The sequence below is a fragment of the Bombina bombina genome, chromosome 6 (genome assembly GCF_027579735.1).
Source record: "Bombina bombina isolate aBomBom1 chromosome 6, aBomBom1.pri, whole genome shotgun sequence".
Lineage (NCBI taxonomy): Eukaryota > Metazoa > Chordata > Amphibia > Anura > Bombinatoridae > Bombina > Bombina bombina.
Genome location: NC_069504.1, coordinates 743,942,259 through 743,964,614, shown reverse-complemented (window position 1 = coordinate 743,964,614; position 22,356 = coordinate 743,942,259). Strand labels below are relative to the sequence as shown.

At 39.4% G+C, this 22,356-nt stretch overlaps 1 protein-coding gene across 2 annotated transcripts in view; it reads right to left on the bottom strand.

The window, feature by feature from the left end:
• Window positions 1-5,119: 5,119 nt before the first annotated feature.
• The window catches only part of AP3M2 (adaptor related protein complex 3 subunit mu 2), a 38,567-nt gene continuing 21,330 nt past the window's right edge, over window positions 5,120-22,356 (bottom strand). For both annotated transcript variants that reach the window (XM_053717998.1, XM_053717999.1), the window contains exons 5-9: window positions 18,663-18,748; window positions 18,451-18,584; window positions 16,829-17,036; window positions 7,711-7,855; window positions 5,120-5,871 (exon numbers count right to left, since the gene is read on the bottom strand). In XM_053717998.1, coding sequence (XP_053573973.1) covers window positions 5,771-5,871; window positions 7,711-7,855; window positions 16,829-17,036; window positions 18,451-18,584; window positions 18,663-18,748 — 674 coding nt within the window. In that variant the 3' untranslated portion in view covers window positions 5,120-5,770. The remainder of the gene's footprint in view (window positions 5,872-7,710; window positions 7,856-16,828; window positions 17,037-18,450; window positions 18,585-18,662; window positions 18,749-22,356) is intronic.

Genomic DNA, 22,356 nt, shown 5'->3' with positions numbered 1-22,356 from the left:
ATAGAATTTTTGCGCCAAAAAAGTCCGCGCCAAGAATGACGCAATAAAATGAAGCATTTTCAGCCCCCGTGAGCCTAACAGCCCACAGGGAAAAAGTCAAATTTTAAGGTAAGAAAAATGTTAAATTAAAATGCATTATCCCAAATATGAAACTGACTGTCTGAAAATAAGGAAAGTTGAACATTCTGAGTCAAGGCAAATAAATGTTTGAATACATATATTTAGAACTTTATAAACAAAGTGCCCAACCATAGCTAGGAGTGTCACAGAAAATAAGACTTACTTACCCCAGGACACTCATCTACATATAGCAGATAGCCAAACCAGTACTGAAACGAGAATCAGCAGAGGTAATGGTATATATAAGAGTATATCGTCGATCTGAAAAGGGAGGTAAGAGATGAATCTCTATGACCGATAACAGAGAACCTATGAAATAGACCCCGTAGAAGGAGATCACTGCATTCAAATAGGCAATACTCTCCTCACATCCCTCTGACATTCACTGCACGCTGAGAGGAAAACAGGGCTCCAACTTGCTGCGGAGCGCATATCAACGTAGAATCTAGCACAAACTTACTTCACCACCTCCATCGGAGGCAAAGTTTGTAAAACTGAATTGTGGGTGTGGTGAGGGGTGTATTTATAGGCATTTTGAGGTTTGGGAAACTTTGCCCCTCCTGGTAGGAATGTATATCCCATACGTCACTAGCTCATGGACTCTTGCTAATTACATGAAAGAAATACCTCTTTTTTCCAAGTTCTTTATGATTTCTGCAAGAGAATCATATGAGGCTAACGGAAGTCTGTATTGTTTAACAAAGACAGGCGGTGCATTGGGATCTGTTTGTATTCTTGCAATGTGCAAGTCTGTAGTCGCACAGTCATAAGAATCCCTAGCAAAAATATCCTTGTACTCCATCAGGAGTTCTCGTAGCTGTCGGCGTTCATCATCACTGGAACAGCCATTAGCTAAGGAAATTTGCTCTTCGACTATTTTCTGAAATCCTGGAAAGATTTCAGGCTGTCCTACTTCATAGGCTTCTTCCAACCTAGAGGTGAGATCCCCTTGATTATAATTTACATTGCCCGCATGAGTATTGGGGTATTCTTGATCTTTGATCGGCTGATCAAATACTAGAGAGGGTTCTTCAATTTTACAGATGCCTTCCTCTGAGCTGAAGGGATAAATAGACTGAATTGTAAATAGTCCCTCTGGCATAGATGCAAAGGATTGTTCTATTAATTGTTCTTAATTTCTGACCTCTTTTTACCTGTAAGGATAAGAGGAATTTATCAGCCCCAGCAGGAATTATAACATCGTTAGACACCTGCATATTCACAGCATATGGCAAATGCTGGTTTGATTTCAGGGCGGCATTTTCATCCTGAAATTACTTCAGGGTCCCCCTTTAACCTGCTCCAGAGGCAAGAGTTAATCAAATCTATTTGTATGGCATATCTATGTAAGAGATCATTGCCAATGTATATTTGATTGTGGGGAGTATTTAAAACTAAAAACAGGTGCTTCGCTGATTTATTACCTATATAGATAATAAGCACATAGCTGTGTCATTATAGCTTTCAGACCAGTCATCCATTCCGTGGACACAGTGGTCTTGGGGAGAAAGAAATGTAATCACTTTAGGTTCAGCTATTTGCGCTAATAAGCCTTCGCTTATATAGCTAGCTTCCTGTTTTAAGTTCAATTTAGCATATTTGGTTTTTCCAAGGTCATGCACTTTCATAAGGACAAATAGATCCTCTTTAACTTTCGCAATCTCTGGGAGGAATTGCGAATGTTCTCCCCCTTTAGGGATTTTATGATCCCCCTTGTGGAGAGATATGGTTAATACATTGCCGTCTAAGGAAATATTTGCTATCTTTCCAGGCAAAATTTTAAAAGTATTACCATTAGAGCTGCTTAAAGGAGTCTGATCATCTATTTGTAGGATAGTGATTTCAGGTATAGAGTCATTCCTGAAATGAATCTCCACAGCATCCGGCTTCTCTTCCACCACGTGACAGTTATGTCGGGTGTGAGATATACCGGATCACTCATAATTAATAGGCCTTTTTACTTGTGACCAAATTACGTTATTTATGCAATCAATTATAGTACTTAATCGCTTCAGGAGATCACTACCAATAATTAAATGCTGAAAAATATGAAGAAAGAGAAGCGCAGCACGCTCTAAGTGTAATCTGTTTGGTAGTTATCAATTATCAAAACCCCCTTCCCTGGGTATTACTCACAGGATCGTTCTGTGTGATGTGCGCATCAGGTTGTATACAACCATGGAGTTTGTTCCTCAGATAACCTCCCTCAGTGACGTCTGGAAAGCCTGTCCAACCGGAGAGATTGTTTCACTTTCCCACGGCAGTCCACAATCAAACATGGAAGGGATACCACTCCAGTGTTTAAAGTATAACACGTTTATTGTGAAATAAAATATAAAAACTTCAAATTCAATTCAAATCAGGACACCTGTGCAAGTAAGGGGATATATAAGGAGCATATTTGTTTAAGGAACATACTCTTGAAAAAGTTTCTGGCATAGAAACGAAACGTACGTAGAGAAGTTCTGTTTTTAAATTTATTGTCTCAGGGAGGCTACCAGAGCTCAGATGTTGTGGGCACCTATTGGGTAAGCTGAGAGACATAGATTTGTAAGTTTTTATATTTTATTTCACAATAAACGTGTTATACTTTAAACACTGTTGAAAAGCAGGGATGTATGCTTAGGAGCCAGCCCATTTCTGGAGCACTATATGGCATCAGTTTTGCAAGAATTTTATCCATTTGCAGCAGAGAGGGTGGGTGGGAGTGGGCGTGGCTGGGAGAGTGGGTGGGAGTGACAGGGCGTGGCCTGACGGGACCGCTGCACTGCAGAAAATGGCAGTACCGAGTGTCTGCAGTATAATGGATGGACCTTTGTGAATGGGGTCCATTCATTATACTGCAGACACTCGGCACTGTGGGGAGGGGATTGTGGGAGGGTGTGAGCACTGGCGGTGATAGTCAGTCTCAGTGGAGGCCGCCCTCTGGGGGAGATGCCAATTGGCGGTCCAGTGTGCGTCTGTGTGTGACCACCTATTTATCGGAGACTCCATATCACTGCGGGAGGATAGCTTTCTGGACAGCTGATAAAGGTCCAGCAGACGTTTGTGGCACTTCTCAAGTGCATTATACTTTGTAAGTATAACTGTTTGTTGCGTGTCAAAGACCCAGTCTCACTGATTGTGCACTATTGGTGCCCTCTTCTTTTTCTACCTATCTACGGACAAGTTATAGAGCAGCGGTCTTTAGACTGCTGCTTCATAACTTGGTGTTTCTGGCGAGCCTGAAGGCTCACGAGAAACACAGGGCTTCAAGCTTCATACGGAGCTTGATAAATATGCCCCCTTGTCTGAACTTCAAATGAGTAGTAGATTTTTTTTCTGACAAATTTCAAAGTTACTACCCCTGTATCATGTGACAGGCATCAGCAATCACAAATGCATATACGTATATTCTTATTCTGTGAATTCTTGCACATGTAAATATAAATAGACTGTGCACATTTTGTAAATGAAAGTCATTTGGAAAGTTGTTTAAAATGTAATGCTCTATTTGAATCATGAAAGTTTAATTTTGACTTGAGTTTCCCTTTAAGTTAGAGGGTAGAAGATTCAGGAAAAAATGTGAGGAAGCAGGGTTGGTTTTGTTTTTTGGTGTTTTTTTACAGAAATGGTGGTTCATAGGGGACCAATTTATCAAGCCCCATATGCATGTTTCCGCTTGAACGTTCAGGCTCGCCGGAAACAGTAGTTAAGAAGCAGCGGTCATAAGACCATTACTCCTTAACTCATCTGCCACCTCTGAGGTGGCGGACAGCAATCGACCTGATCGGATATGATTGGGTTGATTGACACCCCCTGCTAGCAGCCGATTGGCCGCGAATGTGCAGGGAGCAGCATTGCACAAGCATTTCACTAGAAATGCTTGTGCAATGATAAATGCAGAGAGCGTATGCTGTCAGCATTTATTGATGTGCTACAGCGGATCATGTCCACTCACACTATTAAAATCGGCCCCATGGAATAAACTTCCAATAGAGGTAGTGAACACAAGGACTGTAAAATAATTTCAAAAATGTCCAGGACCCGCATAAGGCTATTCTAAGAAATAAGTAAGTTTACACTGCACAAGTAATATGTGTAGACTTGATGGGCCTTTTGGTTCTTATCTACAGACAAATTCTATGTTTCTATGAATGCACTAAATATATCTGTATATGTCTATGCTATAAAGAAACCCAATCAGCAGAAGCTTAGGCCTCACAATACAAATAGACAGCAATATGCGTATACCTGCCTTAGGGAGAGTCAAATATATTGTGTTACGTAAGATAGCCACAGTTGTTAGTAAAGAGAAGATCTAATTACCAGTCCTGTGATGAGTTACTAGACAACCATCTCCTCCCCCATTTTTTAAAGGGACACTAAACCTCAATATTTTCTTTTATGATTCAGATAGAGAATGCAATTTTAAGCAAATTTCTTATTTACTCCTATTATCAATTTTTCTTCGTTCTCTTGCTATCTTTGTTTTAAAAGCAGGAATGTAAAGCTTAGAAGCCAACCCATTTAAGGATCAGCACCCTGGATAGCGCTTATTGGTGGATACATTTAGCCACCAATAAAGCAAGCATAACCCAGGTACTGAACCAAAAATAGGCCAGCTAATAACCTTACATTCCTGCTTTTTAAATAAAGATAGCAAGAGAACAAAGAAAAACTGATAATATGAGTAAATTAGAAAGTTGCTTAAAATTGCATGCTCTATCTGAATCATGAAAAAAAAAAAAATTGGGTTTAGTATCCCTTTAAGTGACCTAAGATGTGAAACTTATATCTAATTCATTGCTTTTTGAGTTTATGTATGTATGCAACTTATGGTGCTAAGTATGTGCTGCCAATTTTGAACTCACTTTTTACGTTTTTTTTCTTCTTCTATTATATACAAAACAAATAAATCTAGTGATTTTGCAATCTAGCAGCACTTTAGCTGCATGATTTAGAAAGAGGAGGAGGGGATGGTTCATTGAGAAGATCATAAAATAATTCACCAAATGTCTTAGACTTAATAGGTTTTATTACACATTGCATCAAACATCTCACAAGATAATTTCCAGTAAACTGTCCAGCAGACATAGTCAGGTTTTACTGGCAATAGCCTCATGCATAACCCATCAGCAAGCAGTTGTTATCCAAGGGATATTTATCAATCAGAACGTGGAACTCTCCCATGTGAAGAAATAGGACTATAATATCAGTGCTATACTTATACTACAGTATTTCAAAAAAGAGTAGAACATCCAATTAAGATTGTATAATAGTGCAACACAATACAGAACACTGCAGGATCACACTCAGTAGTTTGTACCAATGGTTTAACACAGCAGAGCTGCAGTACAAGGGTGATGTTCAAACTACACTTATTCACTGCAAGGCAGCATGTAAACAAAACTATAAGGCTTTCCCTAAACACACACAATTTCTTTTCTGTATTACACCACGGAAAGATGACCCATCCTTTACAGTCATCCTGCAAAATAACGCAGCAGCAACTATACAGGTGTTTCAAAACACATGTATAAAATAGCACCCTCTCTAGACACACACACATACAGGATCGTCTTCACCATTCTTTTTTACGCATCAGGAATGGTTCAACAGATTGTGGTAACAGTAGTAGCTCTGGATACTGAATGGTTAAGATTCTCCATTACGTCCTGACTTGGAACTTGCCAGCCTTCGTCATGTATTTGATGCCTTTAAAAGGTTTATATTTCTCCCCATACATGTCCAGTCTGTTAACTTTTAATCCTGTAAAAAGTAAAAACAGATAAATGACACTGTGGCGTAAATAGCTAACTGCACTGATAGTATAATTAGTTAGATGCAAAGAGAGACACTATCTTGTGAGCTTGAACAAAAAGATCACAAAGGGTGACGATTCATCTCACGGTTTTACTATTACTTTGGCAATTATTATCAATGCCAATGGCACCATCTTACTGATTTATTACCATAGCTGGAAGTAAGATCTGGGCGCCTTATTTGTATGTGAGTGATGCTGATATCTTAGTTGATTTAGAGTTTGTTTCCTTTTTTTTTTTTACTATATGGACACACCTTTTTTTAAGCCCTGGCACAACAAGGGAGTAACTTTGTTTTAGCAACCGTCATCCCAGTTATTTTCTTATTTATGGCAGTTTTAACAACCTGAGTGCACCTAACAAAGCAGTGCAACCAAATAAACAGCAACCCCCTTCCTATGATTACTAAAGTTTGATATTTCTCTAGTTACCCACTCTAAAGGTTAGTTATATCACCTGACAAAATAGTTGCAATTGCCAGAGTGTAACCCTCCTCCTAACACCTACTAAAAAGTAATCCTACTCCTGATACCCACTAAACCTTAACCAAACTCCTGAGCTAACCTACAAACCCTTCCTGAGTTCTCCTTGTACGACTTTTATACCCAATAAAAAGGTAAACCTAATGTTCAGCTAAACTGATATGCCAACAATGTCCACTAAAATATACAACTCCTACTGAGCTATGATGATGACAGAGACAATCTATAAATGACCATTAAATACAGCAGAATTACATAATCAATAAATGCATAATAAAAAGACAATGCAATTGCACTTACTCTGAATTTCAAATTAACAGATTTTATTTCTGTCAAATCTCAAACTTTCTACCATAAAACCAACCCATTTCATGTGACAGCCATCACCAAATCACAGACTCACATACGTATATACACAATAAACTCTTGCAAGTGTACAGTAGGAGTTGGTGCCTCAGAAAGTTTGAATATGAAAAGACTGTGCACAATTTGATAGTAGAGATGTGCGTTTGGCAGTTTCGTTCACTGACGAATGCGGAAGAGAAAAGAGCCGAATATCGCAAGCTGCATCTTACTTCCATATTCTGTAGTTAACGAAACTGCCGAATGCACGTCTCTATTTGATAATGGAAGTATATTGGAAATTGCATTTGTTTTTTAAATAACATGCTCTATTTGAAAATCATGTACGTTTAATGTTGAATTTACAGTCCCTTTAATGGACAGTCTAGTCAAAATTAAACTTTCATGATTCAGATAGGACATGTAATTTTAAACAACATTCCAAATTTGCATTGTTCTCTTGGTATTATTAGTTGAAAGCTAAACCTAGGTAGTCCCATATGTATATATAATTCTAAGCCCTTGAAGGCTGCCTCTTATCTGAATGCATTTTACAGTTTCTCATAGCTAGAGGTTGTTAGTTCACGTGTGCCATATAGATAACCTTGTGCTCACGTCCGTGGAGTTACTTATGAGAGGGCACTGATTGGCTAAAATGCAAGTCTGTCAAAAAAACTGAGATAAGGGGGCAGTCTGCAGAGGCTTAGATACAAGGTAATCACAGAGGTAAAAAGTGTATTAATATTACAGTGTTGGTTATGCAAAACTGGGGAATCTGTAATAAAGGGATTATCTATCTTTTTAAACAATAACAATCTGGAGTTGACTGTCCTTTTAAGTAGCCCTTCCCTTGAACTCACCTGATATGACAATCAAGCTCTCTAAACACTAATCTTTCTCTTGAGCTCACATGATATGGCCATGATACCCAAAGAAAAATCACTGGACTCTTCCGTGCTCACCTGATATTGCCAGCTGCTGGATCTTAAAGTGAAGGTTGAGTGTGGGGTTCTCATCTGGCTTGGAAGTTCCAGCTTGAAGAATCATGGTCCCTTTCAGACATGGCAGCTTCTGAGGGTTAATCTTTCCTACATCCCATGACAACAACTACAAATAAAAAATGGACAATACAAAACAAGTTCAGGTATGAGCATATAAAAAACTTAATCCACAGATCCAATTTTTTTTTTTTTTTTTTAATAAGTAACAGAATTTATGCTTACCTGATAAATTACTTTCTCCAACGGTGTGTCCGGTCCACGGCGTCATCCTTACTTGTGGGATATCTCTTCCCCAACAGGAAATGGCAAAGAGTCCCAGCAAAGCTGGCCATATAGTCTCTCCTAGGCTCCGCCCACCCCAGTCATTCGACCGACGGACAGGAGGAAATATATATAGGAGAAACCATATGGTACCGTGGTGACTGTAGTTAGAGAAAATAATTCATCAGACCTGATTAAAAAAACCAGGGCGGGCCGTGGACCGGACACACCGTTGGAGAAAGTAATTTATCAGGTAAGCATAAATTCTGTTTTCTCCAACATTGGTGTGTCCGGTCCACGGCGTCATCCTTACTTGTGGGAACCAATACCAAAGCTTTAGGACACGGATGAAGGGAGGGAGCAAATCAGGTTACCTAAACGGAAGGCACCACAGCTTGCAAAACCTTTCTCCCAAAAATAGCCTCCGAAGAAGCAAAAGTATCAAATTTGTAAAATTTGGCAAAAGTGTGCAGTGAAGACCAAGTCGCTGCCTTACATATCTGGTCAACAGAAGCCTCGTTCTTGAAGGCCCATGTGGAAGCCACAGCCCTAGTGGAGTGAGCTGTGATTCTTTCAGGAGGCTGCCGTCCGGCAGTCTCATAAGCCAATCGGATGATGCTTTTAAGCCAAAAGGAAAGAGAAGTCGCTTTTTGACCTCTCCTTTTACCAGAATAAACAACAAACAAGGAAGATGTTTGTCTGAAATCTTTTGTAGCCTCTAAATAAAATTTTAGAGCACGGACTACGTCCAAATTGTGTAACAAACGTTCCTTCTTTGAAACTGGATTCGGACATAAAGAAGGTACAACTATCTCCTGGTTAATATTTTTGTTAGAAACAACCTTAGGAAGAAAACCAGGCTTAGTACGCAAAACCACCTTATCTGCATGGAACACCAGATAGGGCGGAGAACACTGCAGAGCAGATAACTCTGAAACTCTTCTAGCAGAAGAAATTGCAACCAAAAACAAAACTTTCCAAGATAGTAACTTAATATCTATGGAATGTAAAGGTTCAAACGGAACCCCTTGAAGAACTGAAAGAACTAGATTTAGACTCCAGGGAGGAGTCAAAGGTCTGTAAACAGGCTTGATCCTAACCAGAGCCTGAACAAATGCTTGAACATCTCTCACAGCTGCCAGTCTTTTGTGTAGTAAGACAGATACAGCAGAGATCTGTCCCTTTAGAGAACTTGCAGATAATCCTTTCTCCAGACCTTCTTGTAGAAAGGAGAGAATCTTAGGAATTTTGATCTTATTCCATGGGAATCCTTTGGATTCACACCAACAGATATATCTTTTCCATATTTTATAGTAAATCTTTCTAGTTACCGGTTTTCTGGCCTGAACCAGAGTATCTATCACAGAATCTGAAAACCCACGCTTCGATAGAATCAAGCGTTCAATCTCCAAGCCGTCAGCTGGAGGGAGACCAGATTTGGATGTTCGAATGGACCCTGAACAAGAAGGTCCTGTCTCAAAGGTAGCTTCCATGGTGGAACCGATGACATATTCACCAGGTCTGCATACCAAGTCCTGCGTGGCCACGCAGGAGCTATCAAGATCACTGAGGCCCTCTCCTGATTGATCCTGGCTACCAGCCTGGGAATGAGAGGAAACGGTGGAAATACATAAGCTAGGTTGAAGGTCCAAGGTGCTACTAGTGCATCTACTAGAGTCGCCTTGGGATCCCTGGATCTGGACCCGTAGCAAGGAACCTTGAAGTTCTGACGAGACGCCATCAGATCCATGTCTGGAATGCCCCATAATTGAGTTATTTGGGCAAAGATCTCCAGATGGAGTTCCCACTCCCCCGGATGGAATGTCTGACGACTCAGAAAATCCGCCTCCCAGTTTTCCACACCTGGGATGTGGATCGCAGACAGGTGGCAGGAGTGATCCTCCGCCCATTGAATTATTTTGGTCACTTCTTTCATCGCCAGGGAACTCCTTGTTCCCCCCTGATGATTGATATACGCAACGGTCGTCATGTTGTCTGATTGGAACCTTATGAATCTGGCCTTTGCTAGTTGAGGCCAAGCCCTGAGAGCATTGAATATCGCTCTCAGTTCCATAATGTTTATCGGGAGAAGAGACTCTTCCCGAGACCATAGACCCTGAGCTTTCAGGGATTCCCAGACCGCGCCCCAGCCCACTAGACTGGCGTCGGTCGTGACAATGACCCACTCTGGTCTGCGGAAGCTCATTCCCTGGGACAGATGGTCCAGGGTCAGCCACCAACGGAGTGAATCTCTGGTCTTCTGATCTACTTGAATCATTGGAGACAAGTCTGTATAGTCCCCATTCCACTGTTTGAGCATGCACAGTTGTAATGGTCTTAGATGAATCCGTGCAAAAGGAACTATGTCCATTGCTGCAACCATCAACCCTACTACTTCCATGCACTGCGCTATGGAAAGACGAGGAACAGAATGAAGAACTTGACAAGAGCTTAGAAGTTTTGACTTTCTGACCTCTGTCAGAAAAATCCTCATTTCTAAGGAATCTATTATTGTTCCCAAGAAGGGAACTCTTGTCGACGGAGACAGAGAACTTTTTTCTATGTTCACCTTCCATCCGTGTGATCTGAGAAAGGCCAGAACGATGTCTGTATGAGCCTTTGCTTTTGACAGGGACGACGCTTGTATTAGAATGTCGTCCAAGTAAGGTACTACTGCAATGCCCCTCGGTCTTAGAACCGCTAGAAGGGACCCTAGTACCTTTGTGAAAATCCGGAGCAGTGGCTAACCCGAATGGGAGGGCCACAAACTGGTAATGCTTGTCCAGAAAAGCGAACCTTATGAACTGATGATGTTCTTTGTGGATAGGAATATGTAGGTACGCATCCTTTAGATCCACGGTAGTCATAAATTGACTTTCCTGGATAGTGGGTAGAATCGTTCGAATGGTTTCCATCTTGAACGATGGTACCCTGAGAAATTTGTTTAGGATCTTCAAATCCAAAATTGGTCTGAAAGTTCCCTCTTTTTTTGGGAACTACGAACAGATTGGAATAAAATCCCATTCCTTGTTCCTTTATTGGAACTGGGGGTATCACTCCCATCTTTAACAGGTCTTCTACACAATGTAAGAACGCCTGTCTCTTTATTTGGTTTGAGGATAAGTGAGACATGTGGAACCTTCCCCTTGGGGGTAGTTCCCTGAATTCCAGGAGATAACCCTGAGAAACTATTTCTAGCGCCCAGGGATCCTGAACATCTCTTGCCCAAGCCTGAGCAAAGAGAGAGAGTCTGCCCCCCACTAGATCCGGTCCCGGATCGGGGGCTACTCCTTCATGCTGTTTTGTTAGCAGCGGCAGGCTTCTTGGCCTGCTTACCCTTGTTCCAGCCTTGCATTGGTTTCCAGGCTGGTTTGGGTTGTGAGGTATTACCCTCTTGCTTAGAGGATGCAGAATTAGAGGCCGGACCGTTCCTGAAATTGCGAAAGGAACGAAAATTAGACTTATTTTTGGCCTTGAAAGGCCTATCTTGTGGAAGGGCGTGGCCCTTTCCCCCAGTGATGTCTGAAATAATCTCTTTCAATTCTGGTCCAAATAGAGTTTTACCTTTGAAAGGGATGTTAAGCAATTTTGTCTTGGATGACACATCCGCTGACCAAGACTTTAGCCAAAGCGCTCTGCGCGCCACGATAGCAAACCCTGAATTTTCCCCCGCTAATCTAGCTAATTGCAAAGCGGCATCTAAAATAAAAGACTTAGCCAACTTAAGTGCGTGAACTCTGTCCATAACCTCCTCATATGGAGTCTCTCTACTAAGCGAGTTTTCTAGTTCCTCGAACCAGAACCACGCTGCTGTAGTGACAGGAACAATGCACGAAATGGGTTGTAGAAGGTAACCTTGCTGTACAAAAATCTTTTTAAGCAAACCCTCCAATTTTTTATCCATAGGATCTTTGAAAGCACAACTATCTTCGATAGGAATAGTAGTGCGTTTGTTTAGAGTAGAAACTGCCCCCTCGACCTTAGGGACTGTCTGCCATAAGTCCTTTCTGGGGTCGACCATAGGAAATAATTTCTTAAATATAGGGGGGGGAACAAAAGGTATGCCGGGCTTTTCCCACTCCTTATTTACTATGTCCGCCACCCGCTTGGGTATAGGAAAAGCGTCGGGGTGCACCGGAACCTCTAGGAACTTGTCCATCTTGCATAATTTCTCTGGAATGACCAAGTTGTCACAATCATCCAGAGTAGATAACACCTCCTTTAGCAGTGCGCGGAGATGTTCTAATTTAAATTTAAATGTCACAATATCAGGTTCAGCTTGTTGAGAAATTTTTCCTGAATCTGAAATTTCTCCATCTGACAAAACCTCCCTCATGGCTCCTTCAGATTGGTGTGAGGGTATGACAGAACAATTATCATCAGCGCCCTCCTGCTCTTCAGTGTTTAAAACAGAGCAATCGCGCTTTCTCTGATAAGTAGGCATTTTGGATAAAATATTTGCTATGGAGTTATCCATTACAGCCGTTAATTGTTGCATGGTAATAAGCATTGGCGCACTAGATGTACTAGGGGCCTGCTGTGTGGGCAAAACTGGTGTAGACACAGTAGGAGATGATGTAGTATCATGTTTACTCCCCTCATCTGAGGAATCATCTTGGGCAATTTCATTATCTGTGGCAGTACTGTCCTTATTTTGTTTGGACGCTATGGCACAATTATCACATAAATTTAAATGGGGAGACACATTGGCTTTCATACATATAGAACATAGCTTATCCGAAGGCACAGACATGTTAAACAGGCTTAAACTTGTCAACAAAGCACAAAAAACGTTTTAAAACAAAACCGTTACTGTCTCTTTAAATTTTAAACAGAAAACACTTTATTACTGAATATGTGAAAAAGTATGAAGGAATTGTTCAAAAATTACCAAAATTTCACCACAGTGTCTTAAAGCATTAAGAGTATTGCACACCAAATTTCAGAGCTTTAACCCTTAAAATAACGGAACCGGAGCCGTTTACAAATTTAACCCCTATACAGTCCCAGTTATAGCCTTTGCTGAGACCCAACCAAGCCCAGAGGGGAATACGATACCAATTGACGCCTTCTAGAAGCTTTTCCAGCAAATTTCAGATCCTCACACATGCATCTGCATGCCCTGCTCTCAAAAAACAACTGCGCAGTAATGGCGCGAAAATGAGGCTCAGTCTACAACTAGGAAGGCCCCCTGACTGGAAAAGGTGTCTAACATAGTGCCTGCCGTTTAATAAACGTTCCCCAAGTTTATAAATGCGAATTGCCAGCATAAATATGAATAAAATGCCCAAATAAAGCAATCGATTTAGCCCATAAAAATGTCTACCAGTTTTTTAGCCCATATTAAGCCCTTTATTCTGTTTGTTTTGACTAAGAAAATGGCTTACCGGTCCCCATGAGGGGAAATGACAGCCTTCCAGCATTACATGGTCTTGTTAGAAATATGGCTAGTCATACCTTAAGCAGAAAAGTCTGCTAACTGTTTCCCCCAACTGAAGTTACTTCATCTCAACAGTCCTATGTGGAAACAGCAATCGATTTTAGTTACTGTCTGCTAAAATCATCTTCCTCTCACAAACAGAAATCTTCATCCTTTTCTGTTTCAGAGTAAATAGTACATACCAGCACTATTTTAAAATAACAAACACTTGATAGAAGAATAAAAACTACATTTAAACACCAAAAAACTCTTAACCATCTCCGTGGAGATGTTGCCTGTGCAACGGCAAAGAGAATGACTGGGGTGGGCGGAGCCTAGGAGGGACTATATGGCCAGCTTTGCTGGGACTCTTTGCCATTTCCTGTTGGGGAAGAGATATCCCACAAGTAAGGATGACGCCGTGGACCGGACACACCAATGTTGGAGAAATAGAACTTATGATGTGTAGATATACTAATTTATTGATCCTTAAATGGATTTACTTGGAACTAAAAAAATCACTATTGTAATTTTACTCAGAGGCAATTTTTGTGAAGACACAAAAAGAGTTTTGCTTGTTTTTCAATGTTTTGTTCTTAGAAAAATAAGAAGAAAAATACAAATATAGGGGGGTGGGTGCGTTATAACTTCAAGTGAAGGTAAACTTGAGTGTACTCGCTCAAGTCATAGGATAGAATTAAAAAAATGAGTGAGACTTTCATTCATCAAATGGGTAATTTATCCTGATCTCCTGAGATTTTTACATTTTAATGCCAGAATGATAAGCGCCGTTCCTCCGCCTGCCATAGTCCTCAGTTGATTAACAGATGCCGAATCTGCAATCCACTAATCGTTGTTCCCCCCCGGGCCATGACATTTGTGCAAAGGTGCTGAGCACCCCGGTGGGGGAACAACAATCAGTCATCTGTCAATCAACTGAGGACTATGGCGGACGGGAAAACAGTGAGTGCGCTCAAGTTTACATTCACTTTAAAAGTTAGATTACAAGTGGAGTGCTATTTATCGCTCCAGCTTGTGATTTAACTGCACTAGAAGTAAAAATAGAAAGCAAAAAGAGAGAGCGCCTGATGGTGTAATATCGTCAAGATCAAGAATGGTACAGGTATAAAAAATCTCTGCCAAATGGATACTCACAAAGAGCTTGGCACTCGCAAGTAGTGCATATAGGCGGGCTGACCTTTATACAGCAGTCAGTACACTGAATCTATGGTGGTCGTATCAGAAATCTGTAGTAATAGAAAAAGAAACACAAAAGACCAATAGTGCAATATCGTCTGAAACCGAAATGGGCACAGCAAAGGGCACGGGGTCAGCAAGATGTATACTCACAATGGAGTTGGCACTCCCAAGTAGTGCATTAAGGCAGGCTGACCTTCATACAGCAGTCAGCGCGCTGATAGTTAATCGCTGTAGTTGGTGGCTGTAGCTGTTATCGGTTTAAGCTTGTCCTCTGCTCACCGGCGTGTGTGCTGAATACTCAGCTATAGCTAGGCTGTTAGCTGTAGAAAGTAGATCCTCAAGGTATGCCGTGAACACACCCAGAGATGCACCTGAGGCTCGTCACAGGCCTCAGAAAACAAGGTGCATACAAAATGGTCAGCCTGCCTTAATGCACTACTTGGGAGTGCCAACTCCATTGTGAGTATACATCTTGCTGACCCCGTGCCCTTTGCTGTGCCCATTTCGGTTTCAGACGATATTGCACTATTGGTCTTTTGTGTTTCTTTTTCTATTACTACAGATTTCTGATACGACCACCATAGATTCAGTGTACTGACTGCTGTATAAAGGTCAGCCCGCCAATATGCACTACTTGCGAGTGCCAAGCTCTTTGTGAGTATCCATTTGGCAGAGATTTTTTATACCTGTACCATTCTTGATCTTGACGATATTACACCATCAGGCGCTCTCTCTTTTTGCTTTCTATTTTTTCAGTTCTACCGACTTACCACCGGTTTGGAGTGGAGCAGCCTTCCAGAATTATTGATTTCAACAATTGCATCTATCTATCAATGACTCTGCACTATATGTGAAATCGTTTGTATTGTTTTTCACATATTTTCTAATAATATAATATTTCATTATATTCTATCTATTTTCAATATAAATAACACTGTATCACTTGATTTATATGTATACATTTTTTAGGGGATGAAGTTTTTGTGAAATATACACCATTGTTTATGTAAAGTCACTTATCTATTTTTCCAGAACTATATAGTTCCTTAGGTATACTCTTGTAATAGGACATCCTATATACATTTTGAGCGATTTTTATACTAATTGCACCATCCACTTCACATACATTTATTTGCACATACTTTGTATATTAATATAGCGCACCCTATTGTATGATTTTATATCGTACATATCATTCTTGCACTAGAAGTAAGCTTTTTGCAAGCGTTGGGTAGCGTGTTTTACAAGTTGAAAGTAAAAAGTTTTCACATAAGGGCTAACCCGTCGAGCACAAAAAGCAGCAGTTAAAGTATTCCCTCATAGAAGTCAATGGAGCAAAAATAGTGAAAAAAACCTAACACCCTACTTGCGTGCAAAATCTATGGCATTTTCTCAAGTGTGCTAAACCGACATAAAAATATTAATATTTCACATTCTAATGTTCTACACATAGCAGAATATGTTCTATTTATTCATAAATACATATTTCTACAAATATTTGATGGTATTTAAAAAAACAAACAAAAAAACACACACACACACACATATATATATATATATATATATATATATATATATATAGGTATAGATATATACAGATATACAGAAATACATATTTAAAATACATAGAACATATTCTGCTATGTGCAGAACATTGGAATGTGAAATCTCTCTCTGTCTAAATATGTGTGTATATGTATGTATATATCTCTATTTTAAAGCCCCTTGCAGTCCTTTTGAGACCTTATATATTTGAGCCCTTATAAATTTTTTGTGCAATATTTTTTAAAATAATTTTTAGCAGATAGTATTATGAGTGTAACTGTACTTTTCAAGATATTTTTGATGTTTCGTGACACTTTGTATCGTCGAACAGTTAACCAGAGCTCTGAGGTCACGGTAATCATTCTAGCGTAGATGGAAATTTCGCTCATGCGTTTGCATTTACTTTCAACTTGAATTATGAGAACACCTTACGACACGTGCAAACAGCTGCGATAAACCCGATATCGCTTGCAAGAAACAGCACGTCACTCATGATCTGGTCGTAAATTGGCAATGAAGCACAGGGTATTTATGTGTGTGTAAGAAAGGTTTAGATGTTTAATATGATCTAGCTGTGTGTCACATCTCATTATCACTGGTTAGGGGTATACAAATGGATTTGACAATTATGATCTTGATTATTTACAAATATACCTTTGTCACTGGGTCAAAGACATATGTCCCCTGAGAAGAAGTTAGTGTCATGTTGAGGACACCCTTTGGCATTTGTCCGGTGACAGTGACTCCCTCCACAGACTTGCCCATGCTCTGCTTGGGTCCCAGTGTCACCTCAAAGCGTCCAGAACTGCCCCCTTCACGGAAGCTTATTCCATGTTTGACATACACTGGAATTGCCACCAGACTACAAGGAACAATGAATGACAAAATAAGCATTGAAGCCATGGCTGATCTGCAAAGTCACACAAGTAATGAACAGTGACAAGTCACAGTAAATAAATCATTTTAATGAGAAGCTCAAAATAGGTTCAACTAAAAAGAGAACAGTTTTAAATGAATATTAAATCTGATATTTTATCCTTTAACGTGTGTTATGGAAGGCTTTGGTTTTTCGAATCTCCAGTCCTGCAATTTATTTAGAAAAGGTATTGGCTTCTCCAATATCACTAATAGTAATGAACTCAGTTATATTGGCTTTGCCATTGGCTAGTAAAGGCAAATCCTTTTGCAAATAAATACATAAAAACTGAACTTGCATGATTTCAATAATTTTATTTGTAATGCCTGTCCATACTGTATATATATTTTTCTTCTCTATTCCTTTAATTGCGACTCCAATAGCAGATGTTTCTAATTTTAATTGGTTGTTGTAATGTTTTTTTTAATGACTTGTTTTTATAAACTGGTTGGTCCCCTATACGTTTTCCTACTGTTTTGTAACATGGCAATAGACATTTCTACTTACAGGAATAATGCTGCTGCTTTTATAGCCTCTAAATAGGTGTCCTGGAAGTATTTTTTAGAACTGTAGGAACATGTCAAGCACTCTCGATGGAGCACTATTACAATGTATGCGAGTATAGCTACTGTATTACAAACATATTGTAGAAAAAATATACCTCTTGACTGGAATAGCATCTGCCCCAAATGTGTGGATCATCCTTTTATGCAATAGATTGCTATTAATGCAATTTAAAGGGACAGTATAGTCAAAATGAAATATTCATTATTCAGAGCATGGAATTGTAAGCCACTTTCCAATTTACTTCTGCTATTCGATTTGCTTTGCTCTCTTGATATTCTTTGTTAAAAAGTACATTGAGGTAGCCTGATAGAAGCTTAGGAGCATGCACGTGTCTTTAGCAGTGTTGCAAACCCTGCTGCCAGATGGCTAAAGACACGTGCACACTTCTGAGTTCATCTAGGATTGCTCTTTAAGAAAGGATACCAAGAGAACTAAGAACAATTGATAATAAAAGTAAATTGGGAAGTTGTTTAAAATGCCATGCTCTGCCCTATCCATTTATGTGTAATTTTGACTTTGTCCCTTTAATGTGGCATTTTTATGGGTTATGGTCTTTAATAAATTTATATGTAGGATGTATTATATTTAAGTAAGTTACTAGTGTAGAGGTAACTTTCTTTTATGGGGAATAAAATGGTGCTTAAACAATTCTAAGATAACTGTCTTGTAAAGAGTCTCTGCCTTAGATTTGTACATGGGTTATGGATTACTAAGGAAACTTGTCTACAAAAATGACTTAGTAACTGCAACCTCTTTCGATGTGTAATTTTTTTTTGTAGTTTTCCCAACTTACTTCTGTGCGCTAACATGATAGGACAGGAGGCGGAAGTTACCATCAGGAGGGATGAAGGATAGAATCCGCTCTGACTCCCATCGCTTGAAACGAACACATGGGTGGAAGCTGACATCATCCAGTAATCGAGGGTTCTGCAATTAGATGTCATGTGAGCGTGATTATGTCTCTTCCCAGTTTACATTTTAAAATTAAAGTTATAACGGTCTTACCATAAACGATAGTGTCAAATCAGGCATTCCACTCAGTTTTACACAAGCGTCAATCACACCCTGGATTTCAGCAGTTACTGTGCAGCCTAAAGTTAAATGAAGCACAATTAGTTTCTCAAAATTCGCCTAACATTACCATGGATATTATTATAATAATCACGTTGTGGAATCAGAGAGTTTAGAGTTAAGGGGCTATATGAAATGTGGAGAATGCAGTTTGGGTAATAATATTAGATAAGGTAGTACATCAGTGGTTATGTATTTTTGCAGTGGGGATATTTTTTATTTATTTTTTGGTTAGGGTTAACAGTAGTGAATGGATTGAGCCAGTGGCAGTTATGGTTAATTGTGGTGGTTGGCAAGATTAGGCAAATGGCAGTTAGGGTAAACTGCATTAGGACATGTTAACAGGGTAAATTATTTTAAAAAGGAATTGCCATTAGTTTTCATTGTGCTGGTACAGGGTCATGGTTTGGATAAATTACTAACTGGATGGCTGGGGCAGCATCAATATTTAATTGTATTTACTGCAGGTGAAGACATTGTTAGGGTAAAAAAGAATATAACACAGGCACTGTTGAAATAAAGGTTCCAGATTGATTTTAGCTATATTTTATATATTTATATATATATTTTATTTATATATTTGTGTTATTAAACCACAAATACAATTTTAAGAGCCACGTGAACTGGACTTGCTCACAAGTTTTAATATTGAAAAACTATGTAAACAGCCAATAAAATTAAGGAAAAAAAAAAAGATAGAAAATGTCCAAATATACCATAAAAATCTTTTTTTTCTCTCTCATGATTCAGATAGAGCATGCAATTTTAAGCAACTTTCTAATTAACTCCTATAATAATGTTTTCTTTGTTCTCTTGTTATCTTTATTTGAAAAAGCAGGAATTGTAAGCATAGGAGCCGGTCCATTTTTGGTTCAGCACCATTTTTTGATTGTAGCCACCAATCAGCAGACGCTACCCAGGTGCTGAACCAAAAATGAAAAAAAAAAATTGGGTTTTGTGTACCTAGTGACCAGATCATTTTTCAATGTTCTTACTGTTAAGGACCAGGGCTCTTTTTACATTTCTGCAATGTTTGTGTTTAGCTGTTTTTCTCGCAAATTAAATGGACTTTCTAAAGATACCATTATTTTCACCATATCATATAATTTACTATAATTTTTTTTTTATAAAATATGATGAAAAAATGGAAAAAAAAATACACTTTTCTCCTACATTGGTGTATCCGGTCCACGGCTTCATCCTTACTTGTGGGGATATTCTCTTCCCCTACAGGAAGTGGCAAAGAGAGCACACAGCAGAGCTGTCCATATAGCTCCCCTCAGGCTCCGCCCCCCCCCAGTCATTCTCTTTGCCGCTCTGAACAAGTAGCATCTCCACGGGGGTGGTAAAGAGTATGTGGTGTTAGTTGTAGTTTTTTATTTCTTCTATCAAGAGTTTGTTATTTTAAAATCGTGCCGGTTTGTACTATTTACTCTACAGCAGAAAGTGATGAAGATTTCTGTTGAGAGGAGTATGATTTTAGCACCAGTAACTAAAATCCATTGCTGTTCCCACGCAGGACTGTTAACCAGAGAACATCAGTTGGGGGGAACAGTTTGCAGGCTTAACTGCTTCAGGTATGATCAGTCATTTTTCTAACAAGACCATGTAATGCTAGAAGACTGTCAGAAATTCCCTCTGGGATTGCTAAGCCATTTTTTTTTTTCTAATAGACTCTGTATAAAAAATAAATAAAAAAAATGATGTCTTATATTTAGGGCTCTATGCTGGTTGACACTATTGTGGGCTTTAAAATCGATTGCTTTTTAGCATGTTTTTCACTATAAATAAGGTGTTTTTTCAGACTTTAAAACACTTTTGGGGTTTAATTTCGGCCTGGCACTTATTTGGACACCTAAATCTAGTCAGAAAGGCCCCTCCACTCTAGAATGAAGAAGGAGGAGGCCTAATTTTTAGGCCTAAATTGTGCAGTTGTTTTTGCCTAGGCAATCCATGCAGCTTCATGTGGGGAGTCAGAGGCATCATAAAAGACTCCAGGGAGGCTTATTTCATGCTAAAATAATCCCTAATGAAGGTAAAAGGCTACAGTGAAAGCTGTTTCTAGTACTGTAGGGTGTTAACTGGTTAATAACTGTTATTAACTCCGGTTTGGGCATTAAGGGGTTAATTGATCTGAAAATTTGTGTGCAATCTTTTCAAAGCATTAAGACTGTGGTGAAAATTTCATTAAAATCGGATGTTTATTTCATGGTTTTTTTGATGTTTCAGTAAAAAAGTGTGCATTAAGGGGTTAATTGATCTGAAAATTTGTGTACAATCTTTTCAAAGCATTAAGACTCTGTGGTGAAAATTTCATTAAAATCGGATGTTTATTTCATGGTTTTTTGATATTTCAGTAAAAAAGTGTGTTTTTTTATTATTTAAAGAGACAGTAACGTTTTTGTCAAAAATAATTTTTATTGCATTATAGTTCTGTTTAAGTTTGTTAAACATGTCTGAGTCTTCAGATAGCCTATGTTCTGTATGTCCAAAGGCCAAGGTGGTTCCCCCATTAAATTTATGTGTGAAGTGTGCCATAGCGTCCAAACAGCTTAAGGACAGTACAATCACACTTAAAAATATAGCCCAAGATGATTCTTTAGCTGAAGGTAGTGAAAATAGCTTGCTTTCCTCTCCTTCTGTGTCAACACCAGCTATGCCCGCGCAGGCGATGCCCAGTACATCTAGCGCACCAATTGCGATTACTATGCAACAGTTAGCAGCAGTAATGGATAATTCTATCGCAGCATTTTTATCCAAACTGCCAGCTTTCCTAGGAAGCGTGATTGCTCAGTTTTAAATACAGAAAATGAGCAAGTAGACGCAGAGGATAATTTATCTGTAGTGCCCTCACATCAATCTGACTTGGCGGTGAGGGAGGGCTTGTCTGAGGGAGAAATTTATGACACAGGAAAAGTTTCTCAGCAGGCAGAGCCTGATACCATAGCATTTAAATTTAAGCTAGAACACCTCCGCGCTCTACTTAAGGAGGTCCTGGCTACTCTTGATGATTGTGACCCTTTGGTGGTCCCAGAAAAATTGTGTAAAATGGATAAATTCTTAGAGGTCCCAGTACACACTGATGCGTTTCCGATACCTAAGAGGGTGGTGGATATAGTGAATAAGGAGTGGGAGAAACCAGGTGTACCTTTTGTTCCCCCTCCTATATTTAAGAAAATGTTCCCCATTGTTGACCCCAGAAGGGACGCATGGCAAACGGTCCCTAAGGTAGAGGGGGCAGTTTCAAAGCTAGCTAAGCGCACAACTATACCAATAGAAGACAGTGGCGCTTTCAAAGATCCTATGGATAAAAAATTAGAAGGTTTATTTAAGAAAAATTTTGTTCAACAAGGTTTTCTTCTTCAACCAATTTCTTGCATTATTCCTGTAACCACTGCAGCTGCTTTTTGGTTTGAGGAATTAGAAAACTCGCTCCAGAAGGAGACTTCTTAGGATGAAGTCATGGATAGAATTCACGCCCTGAAGTTGGCTAATTCTTTCATTACAGATGCCGCTTTTCAGTTAGCTAAATTAGCGGCGAAAAATTCTGGTTTCGCAATAGTGGCGCGTAGAGCGCTTTGACTAAAATCGTGGTCGGCGGATGTGTCGTCCAAAACAAAATTGTTTA